Source organism: Pelophylax lessonae (assembly GCF_965119305.1).
Source record: "Pelophylax lessonae genome assembly, chromosome: 9".
Classification (NCBI taxonomy): domain Eukaryota; kingdom Metazoa; phylum Chordata; class Amphibia; order Anura; family Ranidae; genus Pelophylax; species Pelophylax lessonae.
Genome location: NC_138776.1, coordinates 119488978 through 119512943, shown reverse-complemented (window position 1 = coordinate 119512943; position 23966 = coordinate 119488978). Strand labels below are relative to the sequence as shown.

General features: G+C 42.4%; 1 protein-coding gene across 1 annotated transcript in view; it reads left to right on the top strand.

The window, feature by feature from the left end:
- The window catches only part of PCDH15 (protocadherin related 15), a 1730880-nt gene that overhangs the window by 1252831 nt on the left and 454083 nt on the right, over positions 1-23966 (top strand). Inside the window, exon 20 of the mRNA XM_082269384.1 lies at positions 22460-22768. Coding sequence (XP_082125510.1) covers positions 22460-22768 — 309 coding nt within the window. The remainder of the gene's footprint in view (positions 1-22459; positions 22769-23966) is intronic.

Genomic DNA, 23966 nt, shown 5'->3' with positions numbered 1-23966 from the left:
GGAAAGGAATGGAGCATGGTTAACATGTCCTTGATGGTGGTGTCAGATACAGGCTGCCCAGTGGTCTGGAAAGAGGAAAAGAGGTCTGGAACTGGAGGGATGGGCTGGGGAGGGTGCTGGTCAGAGCTCACCTCCATCATCAGTGCTGATTGTGCAGCATGTCTGGTGTCCATCCTAGGCCTCTACTTGGCCGGGCTCTGTGTTGAAGGAGTAGGCGGTGAGGAATCACCAAAGCGGTGTTGCGGACCTCCCAGAGACATGGATGTCTCGTGCAGCAGCGTGGGATGACCAGGATCCGGCTCGGTACGTGCAGGGGCGGTGGCCACCAGATGGAGACAGGCGCGGTTGTGGTCTTTGTCTCCGCCGCCATTTTGGCGGCGGGGAAAAAGTTGGAGAGTTTCCGCACCTGAGATGCATCGTGGCGACGTCTCTGTTGAGACATCTTGTGGCCAGGGTATTCCGCCGTCTAAATTGGGGTTTCAGGTGGCTCAGGAGGCGCTGTGGATAGGCGTAGATGTTGCGGTAGCCGGGAACACAAAGGAGCACTCAGATCAGGCGGCCATATCGTTCAGCGGTCGCCACGCCCCCCCCCAGCAAGTCTCTAAAAGTTTAATTGATAACATTATGGAAAATCCACAAGGAATTCATTTGCTTGGCTTTGTAAATTCTATGCAACAATACAAGATTTGGATATGATACTACAAATAATGATTTTTTTTAAAAACATTTCAAATACAATATTACAATACAATAGAATATTACTATATTATGTGTGAATTCTTCCCTGGCAGGATTGCTTCATCATGCAAGTATCTATTCCCCCCCCCCCTTCCCATGACTGATGATTTAAGGATTGGTGGGAGGATGATCAGTAAGCAGCAGGAGAGATACAAAGAACAGAGATCTACAGAATAAATTTGGCAGAGGCAGGGAGATGCTTGAGCCACGGTATAGCTTCCTCTATGCCAAGCCCTTGTAGAACAAATCTTGTGAGTCTAGCAGTCAGAGGCAGCACTGCCTTGGATATTTCACTACAGATATACAACCATTAAGCTACAGAACAGGAGTGGCTAGGCACATTTTATGTAAGTCCACGTTAAGCCTTTTTCCATTATTTGGGATGGTTTTATTTTGCCATTGACTTGACTGGAAATTAGATTGGCTACGTTTCCTGCAGCACTTTGCATCATTGCCCCCTACACTGCCTAAATAACCATACTCTACATAACAGAATTTCAGTTTACAGAGAAGATATAAGTGTACCACCCATTATGTTCCTGAATCTGATAAGTCCTTACTTTCAAGTGACAGAATCACTAAATCATAGCATTGCAGCATGACATGCATCATATCTTGTAATACAATGTTCTGTAGATGCTTATTTTAGGAAAAGAGACTACTAAGCTCTGTTAAAATTGGGCAGTGCAAATCATAATGACCTAGAAAGACATTGATTACATAGATGTGTGAACTGTAGAAAGATCATTGCACAGATGCAAGCATTACTGTTTATTACAGTGATGTACTACACAAGGGTAGAAAGGTATGAATTAACTTATAACAATTTTAATTAAGTTTAAATTGATTTCTAAGAAGATAAATGGTTCCATTATTGCTTCTCACGCAGAGCACCTTGGCTGGGAATTAAACATCAGTGAGAACTTCCTGACAGTTCACTGATACTCGCAGATTTATATTTCATTTTCCTGCTGAATATTTGCAGTTTTATTTATGTGTGTAAACAAGTGAGGCAGGCCTACTCGCTTCCAGAGCTCTTGACTTGATTCCTACCATCACACAGAAAGATTATTTAAACAAATTGTCAGGTTGATGTGTGCAGCTTTATTGTGCTAGTGCTTATAAAGGTTTTGCTGAGATGAAAAAATTACAAGAAGGAAGCATAAGGCTAGAAGGGGCAAACACACAGTTTGAATAACAAAATGATGCTGTGCTATTGAATGAGTATTGTATCTAATCTAATCTGCACAAAAAAAAAAACTGGAATGCCCATGGAAGACTGTAATGCTGACAATACACTTGGCAATTTTCAGGCAATTTCAACCCCTTTTAAGAATCTTTAGATTGCAAAACTACCAAACAAATTCAGACAACCCAATATCAACATTTTTTGTTTTACAGTTTTGATACCAAATATTGGTAGCAGGTGGCCTTGATACTATAGGTTAATATGTCAAACGAAAGCTGGTGAACAATGTCTGTGCATATAGCCAGCACTTGCCAGAGATATGCATTTTTTTTTATCTCCATTCCTACTATAATCCTATATACAGGATGATGCTGTGGTTTTATTTCCTGACCTGCCCATCCTATAGAAAAAAGGATGACCTTTTATCACTTATGCTTAAAAAAGCCTGTTTGCTGGAGTTCAGAAGGAAGATGCTGTCACAGTTTTGCATATTTAGTAATACAATTAGCAAATATATGATCTCCTATCAAAAGTGAAATGAGTTATGTTGCTTTAGGAGGCTTAACTCTCAAAAACCAAAACCTTTTGTTTAGTGTTGGATTTATTAGATTGGGGAATAGTTAGAACTTCTTACAGGTTTGAATTTCTGTTTGTGCCCCACTTCTTCTCCTGGTAAACACATTGCGACTGTTTGACTAAAAAAAATCTTAAGACTGTCCACATAATAAATTGTGTAAAGGTTTATTTCAAATATCTATTTTAAACTCCTTTAGTAAAAAAGATTTAATTTGTGAAGACTATTGAAGTCTTCACTATCAAAGTCTATATGTAAAGAAGCCTCAATAGATTCACTTCAAATGCCCAACCACACGCAGATGAAATAAGTAAACATGAATTGCTGCTAACATGATTGGATAATTGAAGTGGATATTCATATAAATTATGTGAAAATTCTCAGCTGCTTTTCTAAACAACCTCTGGGTTTCAGATAGGTAGTAAAGGAAATCGCCTAAACAGAACCCAAGGGGCATATTTATAAAGCAGTGAATGTAACATTAAGATATGTTTAATCCCTGTAATTTGAAACACAACAAAAACAGGAAGATTCACCTAAAGAGAATATTTGTTTTGGTCCTATTTACTATTTTAGGAATATGTTCCTATAGACAGCTATAAAATTGGAATGCGTTTTTGTTCTTCCTCAATTCCCTACAAAATTAACAGGAGGTCTTCTCACACGGGACAAAGCTGTCACACTGTAAACCTTCACCACTATTCAAAAATATCAAGGTGTGAGTAGGGAAAGAAACCCTACAAAGAAAGCTGGACAATGGCTCAAGGTGTCTGAGCCAAAAAACAAGAAAAATCAGAAAAAAAGGAGGGAAGGAAGAAAAAGGAAACAGGAAAGGTAAAGGAAGAAAACGTGATAAGAACAGGAGGGGGGGAAGAGGGGGGAGAAAAGGATGGGGGGGGAGGGAAGGGAAGATATGGGAAACGGAGAAGAGGGGTGAATGGGAGTAGAAAGGAGGGGAGCAAATCAAAGAAAAAGAAGGGGGAAAAAAACAAAAAGGGAAAAAATAAAACAATTAGGATGAAAAAATAGAAAAAAGGGAGTCTAGATGAAAAGAAATGGAGGGCTGGTGGGATTTTTTAGGTACCATAGAGCATGAAATAACAACATATATAAAATAAAATTGTTTATTTATACAAGTTAAAAACAGATATGGAAAAACACATGTACTATACATATATAAAGCAAGCTGTAGTACAATACAAAGGTACAAAAAATAGGCAATATGTAATATACAACTCATCCGATGTGCAATGTCATCGGAGATTAACCCAACATGTTTCGCAGCCTCTAGGGGGCCGCTTCTTCAGGGGTCTATGTCATAGTTTACAATTTAAGCCTTTATTGACCTTAAATTTAAAGGTTTTGACTTTATTAACACCATGTTACAGGTGCTGTAATAATAATCTGTGCATCTTTCTACAACACATTTGCAAGGAGTCCTAGGTAAGTATTTTAGAAAAAAAAAAATGAAACTCATACTATAGGAAAACCTCTAATTTGACTAATGGCAAGGGGAAATAGACAGTAATAAAAAAAAAAAAAAAAAAAAAACATTAGGGGCTCTGCATCTTAACCTATTTCATCCAAATATTATTGAAAAAATATTGCTGTTTGAATGAAGTTATTCCTTCATTGGAGAAATAATTGTGTATTTTAGTGGTATTTTACTTTAAAATATATATATTTTTTTAGAAATATGAAATACATTGTTTCATGTAACAACTGTCTCCATTATGACAATCAATTCTGTTTCTGCAAGAGGTAAATTTGCTATTCTGTAAAATAGGACATGAGAAACCTGGTAAACCTATGCTGTATATTAGTAATACATTGCTACATTATGAGAGTACCTTCTGCTGTCCTCTATTTCCTGTTTATTTGCTCAATAGTCTGCTTCCTCCAAAACAGCAAATATTTATCTGCCGTATTTGGCACTTTATCCATTTGGTACAGAATGTTTGACATATTTGTACTTCTACAAAATATAATTGAAATGGCTTGCCTATTTAATTTGGGAAATGCTTGCAGTAGTGGCAAAGCACAAAATTTGTACTTTGAATAAAATAGATCTGCAGTGAACTTTGCATCCTGCCTGTTCCAATGTACATTTTAAAATGTTAATAGTGGGATCAGATTAAAAAGATTTCTATGCAGTAACTGGGATTCCCAATGTCATTAGCATCATAGACTATACCTACGTGCCTTTTTTGCCCCCTCTCATAAAGTTTACTGTAACAGGAAGGGGTATCACTCTCTAAGCTCTGCAATGCAAATATGTTCATCAGAAATGTGGTCATCGGCTTCCCAGGATCTGTCCACAATGTCCATATATTAAGGCAATCAAGGCTCTACCACCATTTTGACACTAACAGAATAAACACAGACTGGATTCTTGGCATATTTTGAGCTTTAAAGATATTTTGGTATTTGGTCGTTGTTGCACCATGTTTCCCAGGATATATAACCACTTATATATAGTACAGATGAGATTTACATATATTTTTACATGCTTTTGGCTTTGGATATTATCTTATATTTTTGGACATTGGGATAGGATTAGATCGTGGGACCCATGAAGTACCGGTATACATTTGTGGTGTGGACATATCCATGGAGATTTTACTGTATTTTTTCATATTTTTCTTTTTTTTTTGTAAGGTTCTGGTTTTTATAGTTTCTTTCTTTTTATTAACACACACTTTTTATACACTTTGTGTATGGATAATAAGTATCTACAGTAGATATTCTTTTGTTGTTTTTGTTGTTTTTCATTATTTTTTTTCATTATTTTTTTTTGTTTTTCATTATTACAATTTTTACACGTCTTGTATAGACACATAGTAAGAATTGAGGTTTGGTTACAAACGTATTTTCTTAGTAGAAATCAGTGTGTGTTTCTAAAAGAACAATAAATGGAAGACAAAGGGCATATTCAATTACTGGTGCATTTCACCTGCAACTAGTTGTTGATAATTGGATAATTATGACATGTGAACTCTACATAATTTTTCGCTTCAGTTTGAATTTTTATGGTTTCGACAAAGCACCAATAGTCATGTAAAACGCGTCATCCTTTTGTCCCCTGCTTCATGCCTGTGACATCCTGTTATTGTTTTTTTTATTTCTCCAAAAAATGTCTATTGCATCCCATGGGAAGTGCAGCCATTCCTCGTTCATTTGTTCATGAAAACAGCTGCAGTTAAAGCCTGGCAAAGCATCAGAAAGGAGGACACCCAGTCTTTGGTAATGGCCATGGGTTCCAGACTTCAGGCAGTCATTTCCAGTAAAGGATTCTCTTCAAAATATTAAAAATGAACATTTTATTTATTATTATATTCATTTGTCCAATTACATTTGAGGCCCTGAAAATGGGGGGACTGTATAAAAATGTTTGCAGTTCCTAAAATTTGTACTTGATAGTTAGGTTCAACCCATTGAATTAAAGCTGAAAGTCTGCACTTCTACTTCATTTGAATGGTTTTGTTTTAATTTTATTCTGGTAACATACAGAGCCAAAAGTATGAAAATTGTGCCTGTGTCCAAAAATAAATGGACTTAACTGTATGTTCATATGTTATACTTGTTAGATAATGAGTTTAACATACTCCTGTGTTCACTCTTCCCACCTTGCACGCAAAATAACACAGCAGATTTTTAGCCTTGGCCAAATAAAATAGCTAAACTAGATCCTCAACCTGGTGTAACCATTTCCAACTAAAGCCACTTTACATATAGCCTAAGGTCTTCCCATTATAATCAAGTTCAGCAATGAAAAACAAAATGTAGGGTAGAAATGTTCCTGTTATTACCCACCCGTCATGATATACTATTGCTGTTTTAAAAATGTCATGTTCAAACTGTATTGTGGTGATTCAGGCTATCCTTGTCTGCCCTGGCTGCTAACACCAATCTTGAGGTACTCAACATTTTCGGAATCTTGCTACAATTCAGAAATAACTAAGACAAGACATGTCATTAAGTGGACCTTTTGGGTTCTTAAAAGCAGGTTTCCCTGTATTTCACTATCTGCTGGTTTTCTGCGCCATAACCCTGAAAAAGTTGGTGACATATTTTTAGTCTGCTGCATCCTTCATTACTTAGCCCATTAAGCAGGATTGCTTCTGAATATTACATTTCAAGACACCAATAAGAACCCTATTCCACCAATCCCAGAATCCTAGTATGATGAGTGTGGCCATCAAGTCCGACACCGATACATTATATACCAAATCGTACTCGCAAAACAAGCCAAACAAGCCACCCGCTATATAATTGAAACACACAAGTAAAATTGGACAACACACGTTTAATTTTTTTATGGCATCCTCTTTATCCTTCCCTCCTCTTTATTTTAACTGAGTGTAATGCGTCGTGTTTGTTAATTTTTATTTAAGTCAGTAGCTGTTTTGGCGTTATCAAAGAACAAACCACCTTCTTTTACCATGACTCTTAACTAGGGTTGAGCGAACACCTAGATGTCCGTGTTCGACGGGTTCGGCCGAACTTTAAAAAAAAGTCCGGGTCCGTGTCCCGGACTTTTACCGAACTTTTCCCGGACACCGAACCCCATTGAAGTCAATGGGGACCCGAACTTTAAGGCACTAAAATGGCTCTAAAACACCAAAGGAAAGGGCTAGAGTGCTGCAAATGGCAGCAAAACGTAATTAAGAGCATGGCAAGTGCTCTGCAAACAAATGTGGATAGGGAAATAACTTAAAACAACAAAAAAGAAACAGAAAAATAAAACAATGTTCTTCTTCATCTCTGAAGGACGAGGCCCATATGGAGTAGGAGGGAGGTTGAGGTGGTGGTGGATGTGGCGGTGACATAGGCGTGCGCACAGGGTGTGCTGGGTGTGCCTGGGCACACCCTAATCACCTAGGGCACATAGCATTGCCAGTGAGGAGATGGGAAAGATCTCCCTGGGACCTGCTCTGCTCTATTTCTCCTTGCCTACAGGTACATGGCCCCGATACATTACTCTCCCTGCTGGCAAACACATGCATGTGTATTTCAACTTTGGGGTGCACACCTTAATGCAATAGGCTGCGCACACCTATGGGCGGTGTAGGTGGAAGCGGCGGTGGAGGAGGACCAGGGCCGGATTAACAGCATCATGGGCTTGGTGCTGAGGATTTTGAAGGGCCTTAAGGGCCGTGCCTTGCCATGCACCCAGAGGAGGAAGGGTGCAGCCATGCATGCCTAATTCAACATGGGATGCTGTCTCTGAAGCCCATAAACACATCCATGCATCGCCAACTGTCCCTCCTTGTCCGGCCTTCACGCTGTGTGGGGAGGTTCTGAGGGTGCTGCCTGGGGAAGCGAGCATAGAAGCCAGACTTCTGTGTTTACAAGTGACAGAAGAGCGGTAACAGTGAATATGGCCAACCCGGGGCCTATATAAAAGGTAGGGGCCTGGAGCTGCAGCTCCAATAGCCCCTACATTAATCTGGCCCTGAGGAGGAGGACGAGGTAGCCAACACTGCTTCTTTTCAAAAATTTTAAATGAGGGTACACCCCAAAAGAGTGAGAAAGAGCAAAAATGGAACAATGGGTGGGTAAGGTCGGTATCCATTGCTATTCTGCATAAGGTACGGAAAAGTCCCGTGGGATCCATGCCTGGTTCATTTTAATGAACGTGAGCTTGTCCACATTGTCTCTGGACAGGCGGCTGCGCTTGTCTGTTATAACGCCCCCAGCCGTGCTAAATACCCGTTCAGATAATACACTGGCTGCAGGGCACGCCAGCACCTCCAAGGCGTAAAGGGCAAGCTCAGGCCATGTGCCCAATTTGGAGACCCAGAAGTTGAAGGGGGCAGACCCGTCATTCACTACATGTAGGCGTGTGCACACATACTGCTCCACCATGTTGGTAAAATGCTGCCTCCTGCTAAGACGTTCCATCTGAGCTGCTGGTGCTGCTGTTTGTTGTGGCGTGCTGACAAAGCTTTTCCACATTTCGGCCATGCTAACCCTGCCTTCTGAGGTGCTGGCGGTGCCCTGGTTGCGTTGGCGACCTCCTCCTCCTCTGCCTTGTGCTTCCACTGTGGCCCCGCTGTCAGATGGGAATGCCAGCAGCATGGCGTCTACCAGCGTGCGCTTGTACTCGCGCATCTTGCGATCGCGCTCCAGTGAGTGAATTAAGGACGGTACGTTGTCCTTGTAACGGGGATCCAGCAGCGTGGCCACCCAGTAATCAGCACAAGTTAGAATGTGGGCAACTCGGCGGTCGTTGTGGAGACACTGCAGCATGTAATCGCTCATGTGTGCCAGGCTGCCCAGAGGCGACGAAAGGCTGTCCTCTGTGGGAGGTGTATCGTCCGTGTCCTCTGTATCCCCCCAGCCACGCACCAGTGATGGCCATGAGCTGGCCTGGGTGCCACCCTGCTGTGAACATGGTTCCATCTCCTCCTCCAGCTCCTCCTCCTCCTCATCCTCCTCATCCTCCAGAACTGTGCCCCTGCTGGACAATTGCGTCCCTGGCGTTTGCGTGTGCAGGAACCCACCCTCGGAGCCCCTTGCGAATGACTGCCCTGAAAGCCTTGGAAATGTTACCTCTTCATCCTCCTCCTCCTCCTCATCCTGTGCCACATCCTCTTCCATCATCGCCCGAATTGTTTTTTCAAGGAGGCATAGAAGTGGGATAGTTAAGCTGAGAACGGCGTCATTGCCACTGGCCATGTTGGTGGAGTACTCAAAACAGCGCAACAAGGCACACAGGTCTCGCATGGAGGCCCAGTTATTGGTGGTGAAGTGGTGCTGTTCCGCAGAGCGACTCACGCGTGCGTGCTGCAGCTGAAACTCCACTATGGCCTGCTGCTGCTCGCACAGTCTTTCCAGCATGTGCAAGGTGGAGTTCCACCTTGTGGGCACGTCACATATGAGGCGGTGAGCGGTAAGGCCGAAGTTACGCTGCAGCGCTGCCAGGCGAGCAGCAGCAGGGTGAGAACGCCGAAAGTGCGCACAAACGGCCCGCACTTTCTGCAGCAGCTCTGACATATCGGGGTAGTTTTTAAGGAACCTCTGCACCACCAAATTCAGCACATGCGCCAGGCAAGGGATGTGCGTCAAACCGGCTAGGCCCAGAGCTGCTATGAGATTTCGCCCGTTATCACACACCACCAGGCCGGGCTTGAGGCTCGCTGGCAGCAACCACTCATTTGTCTGCTGTTCCATGCTCCTCCACAACTCCTGCGCGGTGTGTGGTTTGTCCCCCAAACAGGCAAGTTGTAAAACTGCCTGCTGTCGTTTACCCCTGGCCGTGCTGAAGTTGGTGGTGAAGGTGTTACGCTGTCCGGATGAGGAGGCGGTAGAGGATGAGGAAGCGGAGTAGGAGGAGTTACGAACAGGAGGCAAACTGAAGCGCCCTGCAATCCTCGGTGGTGGAAGGACATGCGCCAAATTGCTATCCGCCTCAGGCCCATCCGCCACTGCATTTACCCAGTGTGCCGTTAGGGAGATATAACGCCCCTGACCGTGCTTACTGGTCCACGTATCCGTAGTTAGGTGGACCTTGGCACAGATGGCGTTGCGCAGTGCACACCTGATATTTTCCCCCACTTGGTTGTGCAGGGAAGGGATGGCTTGCCTGGAAAAGTAGTGGCGGCTGGGCACGACGTACTGTGGGACAGCCACCGACATAAGGTTTTTAAAACTGTGCGTCTCCACCAGACGGAATGACAGCATTTCAAAGGCCAATAATTTTGAAATGCTGGCATTCAGGGCCAGGGATCGCGGGTGGGTAGGGGGGTACTTCCTCTTCCTCTCAAGTGTTTGGGAGATGGAAAGCTGAACGCTTCCACGGGACATTGTGGAGATGGTTGTTGGTGACCCAGGTGGTGGTGTTGCTGACAGATCGTCTGTTTGCGGGGTGGCAGGTGCCGGTATCACTACAGATGTGGCTGGAGCGGCCGAGACTGCAGCAGAAGAGGAAGCAGGATGAGCCAGAGACGTTTCTTGGTTTTGAAGGTGTGTACTCCACTGCAGCTCGTGCTTTGCACTTAGATGCCTGATCATGCAGGTTGTGCTCAGGTTGAGAAGGTTCATGCCTCGCTTCAAGCTCTGATTGCACAGGGTGCAAACCACTCGTGTCCTGTCATCAGCACATTTTCTAAAGAACTTCCACGCTAGAGAACTCCTTTGAGCTGACTTTGGTGCGCTCGTTCCCTTGCTGCGTTGGGCAGTAGCGGGCGTAGTGTCTAGGGCACGGCCGCTCCGCTTCTGCACCCTGCTCCCTCTTCTGCTGTGCTGGTGGCTCTGTGCGACCACCGCCTCTTCCTCCAAACTACTCAGGTCACCTGCATGACGTTCATTCCATGTGGGGTCGAGGACCTCATCGTCCTCCACATCATCTTCCACCCAGTCTTCACCCCTGCCCTCCTTGTCGGTCTCCACAATGCTGAACGCCGCAGCAGTTGGCACCTGCGTTTCGTCATCATCGGAGACGTGCTGCGATGATCCTTGCATGTACTCATCTTGAGAAATAAGTGGTTGGGCATCGCTGCACTCAATCTCTTCCACTTCTGGGGCAGGGCTAGGTGGATGGCCCTGGGAAACCCTGCTGACAGAGTCCTCAAAAAGAATAAGAGACTGCTGTATGGCTTGGGGCTCAGACTGCTGGCCTGATTTGCAAGGGGGTGAGGTGAAAGACGGTTGGACATTGGCTGCAGGTGCCAACTCTGACCTTTCTGCAGTAGACTGGGTGGGAGACAATGTGAAGGAACTGGAGGCACTGTCAGCAGCAAACCAATCTACTATCGCCTCAACTTGTTCTGGCCTCATCACTTCTAGGGGCGTTTGATGCCCTACCAAATACTGATGCAGGTTCTGTCGCCTACTCACACTTGAGGAAGGTGTTTCACTTGTGCGTGTAGCTGGCACAGATCGACCATGTCCTCTCCTTGCAACAGGAGCTCTACCAGCAGCACCACGACCCAGGCCACGGCCCTTATTTGACGGTCTCCTCATATTTCTGTAATTTAAGATCTTGCCCTAGAAAGGTTTTTATTGAATAGCGGAATAGAAAATATGATCCAAAAAAAGTGTATGTATATCACACGTACACAACCACACTAGGCCCCAATTACTATTGTTTGTACCCCTAAAAGGCTAGATGAGGAGTAGGGGGAGTATGGAACAGGCAGCACCCTCAAACCTTCAGAAGTATGAGATGAACCCCAACAACTTGGAAAGGTGGATCTCTCTCACACGTACCGACACAGACTATCCCGCAATTCAATTGATCCTCAAAGGTTTTTATTGAATAGCGGAATAGGAAATATGATCAAAAAAAGTGTATGTATCTCGCACGTACACAACCACACTAGGCCCCAATTACTATTGTTTGTACCCCTAAAAGGCTAGATGAGGAGTAGGGGGGGTATGGAACAGGCAGCACCCTCAAACCTTCAGAAGTATGAGATGAACCCCAACAACTTGGAAAGGTGGATCTCTCTCACACGTACCGACACAGACTATCCCGCAATTCAATTGATCCTCAAAGGTTTTTATTGAATAGCGGAATAGGAAATATGATCAAAAAAAGTGTATGTATCTCGCACGTACACAACCACACTAGGCCCCAATTACTATTGTTTGTACCCCTAAAAGGCTAGATGAGGAGTAGGGGGGTATGGAACAGGCAGCACCCTCAAACCTTCAGAAGTATGAGATGAACCCCAACAACTTGGAAAGGTGGATCTCTCTCACACGTACCGACACAGACTATCCCGCAATTCAATTGATCCTCAAAGGTTTTTATTGAATAGCGGAATAGGAAATATGATCAAAAAAAGTGTATGTATCTCGCACGTACACAACCACACTAGGCCCCAATTACTATTGTTTGTACCCCTAAAAGGCTAGATGAGGAGTAGGGGGGGTATGGAACAGGCAGCACCCTCAAACCTTCAGAAGTATGAGATGAACCCCAACAACTTGGAAAGGTGGATCTCTCTCACACGTACCAACACAGACTATCCCCCAATTTAACTGATCCCCAAAGGTTTTTGATTAAATAGCGGAATAGAAAATATGATCCCAAAAAAGTGTATGTATATCACACGTACACAACCACACTAGGCCCCAATTACTATTGTTTGTACCCCTAAAAGGCTAGGAGTAGGGGGAGTATGGAACAGGCAGCACCCTCAAACCTTCAGAAGTATGAGATGAACCCCAACAACTTGGAAAGGTGGATCTCTCTCACACGTACCAACACAGACTATCCCCCAATTTAACTGATCCCCAAAGGTTTTTGATTAAATAGCGGAATAGAAAATATGATCCCAAAAAAGTGTATGTATATCACACGTACACAACCACACTAGGCCCCAATTACTATTGTTTGTACCCCTAAAAGGCTAGGAGTAGGGGGAGTATGGAACAGGCAGCACCCTCAAACCTTCAGAAGTATGAGATGAACCCCAACAACTTGGAAAGGTGGATCTCTCTCACACGTACCAACACAGACTATCCCCCAATTTAACTGATCCCCAAAGGTTTTTGATTAAATAGCGGAATAGAAAATATGATCCCAAAAAAAGTGTATGTATATCACACGTACACAACCACACTAGGCCCCAATTACTATTGTTTGTACCCCTAAAAGGCTAGGAGTAGGGGGAGTATGGAACAGGCAGCACCCTCAAACCTTCAGAAGTATGAGATGAACCCCAACAACTTGGAAAGGTGGATCTCTCTCACACGTACCAACACAGACTATCCCCCAATTTAACTGATCCCCAGAGGTTTTTGATTAAATAGCGGAATAGAAAATATGATCCCAAAAAAGTGTATGTATATCACACGTACACAACCACACTAGGCCCCAATTACTATTGTTTGTACCCCTAAAAGGCTAGGAGTAGGGGGAGTATGGAACAGGCAGCACCCTCAAACCTTCAGAAGTATGAGATGAACCCCAACAACTTGGAAAGGTGGATCTCTCTCACACGTACCAACACAGACTATCCCCCAATTTAACTGATCCCCAAAGGTTTTTGATTAAATAGCGGAATAGAAAATATGATCCCAAAAAAGTGTATGTATATCACACGTACACAACCACACTAGGCCCCAATTACTATTGTTTGTACCCCTAAAAGGCTAGGAGTAGGGGGAGTATGGAACAGGCAGCACCCTCAAACCTTCAGAAGTATGAGATGAACCCCAACAACTTGGAAAGGTGGATCTCTCTCACACGTACCAACACAGACTATCCCCCAATTTAACTGATCCCCAAAGGTTTTTGATTAAATAGCGGAATAGAAAATATGATCCCAAAAAAGTGTATGTATATCACACGTACACAACCACACTAGGCCCCAATTACTATTGTTTGTACCCCTAAAAGGCTAGGAGTAGGGGGAGTATGGAACAGGCAGCACCCTCAAACCTTCAGAAGTATGAGATGAACCCCAACAACTTGGAAAGGTGGATCTCTCTCACACGTACCAACACAGACTATCCCCCAATTTAACTGATCCCCAAAGGTTTTTGATTAAATAGCGGAATAGAAAATATGATCCCAAAAAAGTGTATGTATATCACACGTACACAACCACACTAGGCCCCAATTACTATTGTTTGTACCCCTAAAAGGCTAGGAGTAGGGGGAGTATGGAACAGGCAGCACCCTCAAACCTTCAGAAGTATGAGATGAACCCCAACAACTTGGAAAGGTGGATCTCTCTCACACGTACCAACACAGACTATCCCCCAATTTAACTGATCCCCAAAGGTTTTTGATTAAATAGCGGAATAGAAAATATGATCCCAAAAAAGTGTATGTATATCACACGTACACAACCACACTAGGCCCCAATTACTATTGTTTGTACCCCTAAAAGGCTAGGAGTAGGGGGAGTATGGAACAGGCAGCACCCTCAAACCTTCAGAAGTATGAGATGAACCCCAACAACTTGGAAAGGTGGATCTCTCTCACACGTACCAACACAGACTATCCCCCAATTTAACTGATCCCCAGAGGTTTTTGATTAAATAGCGGAATAGAAAATATGATCCCAAAAAAGTGTATGTATATCACACGTACACAACCACACTAGGCCCCAATTACTATTGTTTGTACCCCTAAAAGGCTAGGAGTAGGGGGAGTATGGAACAGGCAGCACCCTCAAACCTTCAGAAGTATGAGATGAACCCCAACAACTTGGAAAGGTGGATCTCTCTCACACGTACCAACACAGACTATCCCCCAATTTAACTGATCCCCAAAGGTTTTTGATTAAATAGCGGAATAGAAAATATGATCCCAAAAAAGTGTATGTATATCACACGTACACAACCACACTAGGCCCCAATTACTATTGTTTGTACCCCTAAAAGGCTAGGAGTAGGGGGAGTATGGAACAGGCAGCACCCTCAAACCTTCAGAAGTATGAGATGAACCCCAACAACTTGGAAAGGTGGATCTCTCTCACACGTACCAACACAGACTATCCCCCAATTTAACTGATCCCCAAAGGTTTTTGATTAAATAGCGGAATAGAAAATATGATCCCAAAAAAGTGTATGTATATCACACGTACACAACCACACTAGGCCCCAATTACTATTGTTTGTACCCCTAAAAGGCTAGGAGTAGGGGGAGTATGGAACAGGCAGCACCCTCAAACCTTCAGAAGTATGAGATGAACCCCAACAACTTGGAAAGGTGGATCTCTCTCACACGTACCAACACAGACTATCCCCCAATTTAACTGATCCCCAAAGGTTTTTGATTAAATAGCGGAATAGAAAATATGATCCCAAAAAAGTGTATGTATATCACACGTACACAACCACACTAGGCCCCAATTACTATTGTTTGTACCCCTAAAAGGCTAGGAGTAGGGGGAGTATGGAACAGGCAGCACCCTCAAACCTTCAGAAGTATGAGATGAACCCCAACAACTTGGAAAGGTGGATCTCTCTCACACGTACCAACACAGACTATCCCCCAATTTAACTGATCCCCAAAGGTTTTTGATTAAATAGCGGAATAGAAAATATGATCCCAAAAAAGTGTATGTATATCACACGTACACAACCACACTAGGCCCCAATTACTATTGTTTGTACCCCTAAAAGGCTAGGAGTAGGGGGAGTATGGAACAGGCAGCACCCTCAAACCTTCAGAAGTATGAGATGAACCCCAACAACTTGGAAAGGTGGATCTCTCTCACACGTACCAACACAGACTATCCCCCAATTTAACTGATCCCCAGAGGTTTTTGATTAAATAGCGGAATAGAAAATATGATCCCAAAAAAGTGTATGTATATCACACGTACACAACCACACTAGGCCCCAATTACTATTGTTTGTACCCCTAAAAGGCTAGGAGTAGGGGGAGTATGGAACAGGCAGCACCCTCAAACCTTCAGAAGTATGAGATGAACCCCAACAACTTGGAAAGGTGGATCTCTCTCACACGTACCAACACAGACTATCCCCCAATTTAACTGATCCCCAAAGGTTTTTGATTAAATAGCGGAATAGAAAATATGATCCCAAAAAAGTGTATGTATATCACACGTACACAACCACACTAGGCCCCAATTACTATTGTTTGTACCCCTAAAAGGCTAGGAGTAGGGGGAGTATGGAACAGGCAGCACCCTCAAACCTTCAGAAGTATGAGATGAACCCCAACAACTTGGAAAGGTGGATCTCTCTCACACGTACCAACACAGACTATCCCCCAATTTAACTGATCCCCAAAGGTTTTTGATTAAATAGCGGAATAGAAAATATGATCCCAAAAAAGTGTATGTATATCACACGTACACAACCACACTAGGCCCCAATTACTATTGTTTGTACCCCTAAAAGGCTAGGAGTAGGGGGAGTATGGAACAGGCAGCACCCTCAAACCTTCAGAAGTATGAGATGAACCCCAACAACTTGGAAAGGTGGATCTCTCTCACACGTACCAACACAGACTATCCCCCAATTTAACTGATCCCCAAAGGTTTTTGATTAAATAGCGGAATAGAAAATATGATCCCAAAAAAGTGTATGTATATCACACGTACACAACCACACTAGGCCCCAATTACTATTGTTTGTACCCCTAAAAGGCTAGATGAGGAGTAGGGGGAGTATGGAACAGGCAGCACCCTCAAACCTTCAGAAGTATGAGATTGTGTTCACTGTACCCCACAAAGATTGAGTTCACTGCACCCCACAATGATTGTGTTCACTGCACCCCACAAAGATTGTGTTCACTGCACCTCACAAAGATTGTGTTCACTGTACCCCCCAAAGATTGTGTTCACTGCACCCCACAAAGATTCTGTTCACTGTACCCCACAAAGATTGTGTTCACTGCACCCCAAAAAGATTGTGTTCACTGCACCCCAAAAAGGATGTTGTTCACTGCACCCCAAAAAGGATGTTGTTCACTCCACCCCAAAAAGATTGTGTTCACTGCACCCCACAAAGATTGTGTTCACTGCACCCCAAAAAGATTGTGTTCACTGCACCCCAAAAATGATTTTGTTCACTGCACCCCAAAAAGGATTTTGTTCACTGCACCCCAAAAAGGATGTTGTTCACTCCACCCCAAAAAGATTGTGTTCACTGCACCCCAAAAAGATTGTGTTCACTGCACCCCACAAAGGATTTTGTTCACTGCACCCCAAAAAGATTGTGTTCACTGCACCCCAAAAAGGATGTTGTTCACTGCACCCCAAAAAGGATTTTGTTCACTGCACCCCAAAAAGATTGTGTTCACTGCACCCCACAAAGGATTTTGTTCACTGCACCCCACAAAGATTGTGTTCACTGCACACCAAAAAGGATTGTGTTCACTGCACCCCAAAAAGATTTTGTTCACTGCACCCCAAAAAGATTGTGTTCACTGCAGCCCAAAAAGATTGTGTTCACTGCAGCCCAAAAAGATTGTGTTCACTGCAGCCCAAAAAGATTGTGTTCACTGCAGCCCAAAAAGATTGTGTTCACTGCAGCCCAAAAAGATTGTGTTCACTGCAGCTCACACACAGAAAAATGGATGTGGATCACTGACACCTGCCTATCTCCAATCCCACACCACACAGCAATATCGATTGTAGTTTGTAGAACACAGTTTCCCTAAAATTCAGCAGACTCTGTCCCTAACAGGATTGAGAAGAGATCGTAGATCAGGATTGAGTGCAGACCCCACCCCCCACACAGCAATATCGATTGTAGTTTGTAGAAGACACTGACCCTATAATTCAGCAGACTCTATCCCTAAAATGCCTACAACTCGCCCTGCCTAAACACTCCGACCTGTCCCTCAATTCTATCCGGACACAAATGGTTTTTTCCTGCCTATCTTTCCCTAATCAGCAGCCAGCACGTTGATGTGTGCTCTGTCCCTGAATCTAAGCAGCATAATGACGCCGCTGCGGCTGCCTCGAACTTATAAAGACTTGGTCACATGCTTCAGACGGCCAATCACAGCTACTGAGACATTTGCAGGCATGGCTGGGATGGCTTAAGGCACACCAGTTAAACGATTGTTGATTGGCTGTTGAAAGCCCGCCATGAAAAGAGCGCCAAAGCATGCAAAACCCGGAAATAAAACGACCGAACACGGATTTTTACCCGAACATACAGTAAAGTGTCCGTGTCCGTGTTCGGGTACAAAAAATCCAATTATTCGGTACGAACACGAATAATACAGTCCGTGTTCGCTCAACACTACTCTTAACCCCTTGGCGCCGGTGCCTTCTGGCCCTTTAAGGGGTTTCAAATGCTGGGAGGCAGGGCAGGTGGGGTTTCTGACCATGTGACTGCCGTGAGTGGCTGTCACAGTGGTCACATGATTGGAAAGCTTCCGATCTCTAGTATGCATCGGGAGCTTTCCGATAGCTGCTGGTTACCAAGCTTACTCAGCATGGTAAGTTGTTTTAACAGTGCTGCATATATGGGGCCACTCAGTGTTAAGGCCCTCCCACTGACCATCCGCATATATGCATGTGATGGGCGTCAAGGGGATGAAGATCACAAAGACGTCTTTTAACATCCTGAAAATGTCTGTTTTGTTCCTGAACATCAATAGAAAAGTCTAGAAACAATAACATTTTTGAACCACCAATTTGTAAATCATTTTTATTCCTTGCTTGGTGAAAAATGGTGTCTTGATCCTTATAATTAATGAGTTTAATTACAAATGCTATGGCGGGGGGGGGGGGGTGCCAGGAGATGGTGGATGAAAGGGAACTGTATGAGCTCATTCTACCACACGCGACAAAGCATCTTTTCCACATGTATTGTGTAACCATTTTGCAATATATTGGACCAGATCTCTCTCTTCAACCTTCTCTGGTATATCCCAAATTCGTAGATTATTGATTATAGGATGATTCTTAAGATCATCTAATTTGGTAGCATGCAGCATTGTAGCATGATTTAAAACAGCTAAATCCCTTTAAGCAGGTGCTATAGAGTCCTCTAGATCCCCAACTGTACCCTCCAGAGCGCCTGTTAGTTCCCTTATTTTCTGCATATTATTCTGGAGAAGAGACAGGGCCTCTTAAATACCAGACAACTGAGACTGTAGAGAAGAGTTACCTTTAGTAAGTGCAGATAACACATCAGATAATGTTGGTTCCAACAAACCCAGAGGATTAAGCAACCGCTGCAAACCCTCAACTGCTATGACTTCCACTCCCCCATGACTACTTAGTTCTATGAACAGTAGACCTGATCAGGTGCAGGATCCATAGCTGAGGCTACTCTTGTTGCTACAGCACAATCATTTTTTAATTTATGCTCAATGTTCTCAGTATCCTTTGCAGAGGAGCAAGCCTAGCAGCCACCTCCCTTTGTTTGTCCCACTGTTGTAGTTTAGCAGTGAAAACTGATAAGTCAGCCCCATCCTGAACTTGAGTTTTGTGGTCTGGGTCACCCAACCCCTCTTTGTTGGGTTTGCACCTGGTCATTTTCCAGCAAATATTTAAAAGTATTTAACAGACCCCAATGAACCTTGACAGATCCTCACTGTCTTTACTATGCCAAAATGTATGCCATATATTCCCTGGGTAGCTCAAGATTTCAACATACAGTCAAGGCAGGAGACCCAATATCCACAGTATCCACAGGGCCAGCACACTAATCACACAAAAACACTGCTGCAAACAGTCTAGTTCAAACTTCAGGGATGGATGCAAGGAAGGATGGATGTATGGATGCAGGAATGTATATAAAGATGGATGCAGGAAAGGATGGACACAAGGATGGATGCAGGGATGGATAAATGCAGAGTTGCAGGGATGAGTGCAGGAATATTCAAGGCAGCCACACTGCTTACTCTTTTTAGCATCCCTGCTATATCCTGGAGCATGAGGACATGGTATGCCACACTCCAGACAGTCAGTAGGATTACAGGCTCAGCACACTCATAGAACTTTTCCTCCACACTGGCAATGGCTTTGGCTTTACACACTGACCCATGACAGGCTAGCATATACAAGCATGGGACCTAAAGAGGTTATAAACCCCCGGATGAAAAAAAAAAAAACCCTGTAAGATAAAGGCATAATAAGCTAGAATGCATCGCATACTAGTTCATTATGAAAAACTTACCTTAGAACAAAGCCCTTCCAACGGCGCCTGCTCGCCGTTGAGATGGCTGACATCTTCTCCAGTGTTTCTTTCAGGTTTGCAAGCTCTGGCGCTGTGAGTGGCTGAAGCCATGAAAACGTCACTACCTAAAGATACAAGTGATGTAACAAAGTTTACAACTACTTTCAGCAGGTGAACTAGTAGCAGGTGCTTCATGCAAGAGTCTAATCAGAAGCACAGAACAGGAGCTCCGAAAGCTGTCAGACACTCACATCCAGGTGCTCACATCCTGGGATGTTCTATTATAAAACCAATCCATACAATCTTACTTAGAGACAGAAAATCCATCTCCTACAAGATTTACCATTGCACACAAAAGGCTAACTTTGCATGGTGCAAAGACAGACATCTTGACCCCAGAGAATTCTCTATCATTCATATTATGTTCTTTCTTTAGGGCTGATCTTGATCTGAGTTGCTAGCTAATATTTGTAAAGAGCCTTTTCTTGTTTTGCACATTAACAAGGTAGTCTTGAAGCCAATATCTTACTTTTTACCCAAGGTACTTTTTACTTTTCTCTTCAGTGAGGACATTTTTATCCCTTCCCTCTGTTCTGCTCCCAAACAAAAAAGGTAATTTCCCTACACTGCTTGCCTTCTTTCAGGGTATATCTGGCAGCCCCTGCCTCTTTTTGCAAGTTTCGGTCGTCCCTTTTTAGTTTTTCTGTAGATTCTTGTAAAAGACTTCTGGCTTCTTAAATCGCAATTTCCAGATAGATCAGACAATGTATTTTCAGGGCCTACATCTATTAGCTGTGATGCCCCCCCCCCCCCCCTCCTCATCACAGCTAATTTCACTAGGTAGTTTGGTGTCTTTTGGCCTTTTCAGCAACAAACATTTGCAACCCAGATTTTCAAGGCCACAACTGGTCCTTTGTTCACATGTTATCCAAGTTATATCAGGTGGATGTTCAGGCTATTATTTATGTGAGCTTTGGTATCAAGGTGCTTCAAGCTGTGATTTGAGTTTTTTGGGGGTTTATAAGCCCTTTTGTTTTTTTTGGCTTGTTGGCAGTTCTCAATGTACAAACAAAATAAATGTCTGCTCTAAGCAACTAGCAAAAAGGACTGATATATATATATATATATATATATATATATATAAATGCCTTCAGAAAACAATAAAACACACAATCGCAGTGCCAAAAGTGAGACTCCTTTTTACTGTCCTATGAAGGCAACATCAAAAATAAGACTTCAGTTTCACCTACATTCACTTATATAAACATCTAGCCACTATAAACCCTACCAACACTCACCAGATGAGAAAATAAATAAATTGGAAATATTTTGTGTCCATTTGAATTACTCAGGGCTGACAGGGGTGATCTTCGTGAATGAACCATTCTAAATGCATGCATTTGACCTCTTTTCTTTCTGTTCTTAACACATCTGGTAAGCGATGGTAGGGTTTATAGTAGCTGATTGATTATATAATCAAATAAAAGTGGAAATTGAATCTCACTTTTGATGCTGCAACCACAGGACAGTTGTTACCCAACCCCCAATTTATTGCCTTGGGATGTCCCATGCTTTATAAATACAAGTGCTGGTAAAATAATATGAATGTTTACTTAAATTCCTCATCTTGGAGTACAGTATAGGGCATAGCCCCCTCACCTCTGTGTCTTGATCTTTCCTTATTAGTCACTAAAAAATAAAAAAAACTGGAACATCCCAGCAAGTTCTTGCTAATATCTAATTATCGTAAGGTAACCTGAATATAACCTATGGTCCATGAAAACAAGTCCTGTGTCCTGTTCTGTACTCCAATATAAGGACATTATACATAAGAGAAAACCTATTTTTCTCTGCAGTGCCAGGTTTATATTCTGCTAAATAGTGCATTAAAAATAGAGAAAAGGAGATAAAATGACCTACAGTATGTGCATAGATTATTTCATGATTTGTTATTCATTTTGTGCTTTTTTGTAAAGCAATATACAGTATACCTGTTTTGTATATGTATCTTGATTTTTTTTATCATGATTAAAAAAAACATATCTAGCAATATATATTTTTAGTCAGGTGAGTATAAAATATTGCGCATAACTATGTTGTGCTTTCATTTCAATTATCCAATCATGTGCAGAAAATAAATTAACAGGGATTTGATTTTCACGTAATTGGATAATTAAAAATAACCTTCACACAATTTATTCTATAAAGATTCTAAAACTGATTTAGTAAATCATTCTTTTTGGGTGTTTTTGTGGAGCAAAATGCACAATCCAAGGTATACAAAGATAATAATTACACATAAAAGCCAAAACATAAGTATTAAACATTTCATTACATGTGAATATGTGAGTATATATTAACCTCTTTATTTTGATTAATTTTAGGCCACTGATCCTGATGCTGGAGTCAATGGTCAAGTACGTTACAGTCTGGCAAATCTTAATAATATTTTCCGGATCACCTCCAATGGAAGTATTTATACATCTGTAAAATTGGATAGGGAAATAAGAGACACTTATGAACTCACTGTGGAGGCAACAGACAGTGCACCTGCTGATCCTCGTCGGTCTACAATAACTCTTACTATCACAGTTACTGATATTGATGACAACAGCCCTGTTTTTACAAATGCTTCTTATTCTGTGTCTGTACCTGAGAACATGATGCCAGGGACAGTCTTTCTACAAGTACAGGTAATTTTTTTCTGTGTTTCTTTTGTTGTTTTGATGGCAGCACAAGGGCTTTTTAGTTAGCACTTTGACCTTGCAGGGCTGGGGTTGATTCTCTGGAACTCCTGGGTGCACCAAAATGCACATATATAGGTCCTGTATGACATTTTTTAAAGGTATTAAAATGTTGAACATCTTTCTAATGTCCTATCTCCAGATAATATTCATGAAATCTCATGGGGCTTGTCCACATCTAATACAACTGAAACTATACCAAAGGTCTATTCTATAAAGTGAATTGTTTTTTGGACAATAAACAACTCTCAGTTACTCTGTAAAAGGGCTAACATTAAGACAGGGGGAATTACCCTTATTATTACTGACCATTTATCTTCTCTATTATTGACCATTTATCTTCTGCACAATTACCCAAATCCATAGATCACTGCTCTATGCACTTCAGGGGATATTTATCGAATATTTATGGATTAATGATATATACAGGGGAGTAGCACATTTTGAGTAGATAACACTGCATCCTCTATTATTGTAATCTTGTAATATCTTATAGATATTACAGATATTGTGGATAGGATGAGAAAAGGTAAGTGGCATCATCATCCCTTACAAATTAAAGAGAACCAACTGAGGTATTTTGAATGGGATTTTTTAGGTGCAAAGTCATGAACAAACAAATAACTGTTAAAATTACACAATATTTTTTTGCAAGTTTTCATTAAAACAATAAAACATGAATATAAAGATTCTGATAATATGCTGTATACATAAAATTTATATTGAAGCGTGGCCCTTTACATATAATCATCTACATGTTTTGCCACCCTGGCTTCATCAGGAAATATATGCAAGGGACATTGTTAAACAGAAGAAAAACATATAAGGTTCAAGTGTCATATGTCATGAATATGTGGGATAAGCATGCATGGGTACAGTTTTAAAAACAATCAATTAAACCCACCGGGAAAGCATCAGTCCCTCAAGATCCAGACCTACACCACATAATATGCACCAAGATGGAATAACGGGAAAAACAATAATTGGCCCAATTTACACGGTAGGCCCCTGGAGGCAAATTGAAGACATAATCGTAGCAAAGGTTCTAGAGTTAAAATAAATATTAAGTGGGCAGCCTTGATGAGTCCCATTTCTGATGGAGGAGGTCTCAGAAATAATTCTGTTACCTTTAACATATGCTGACGGG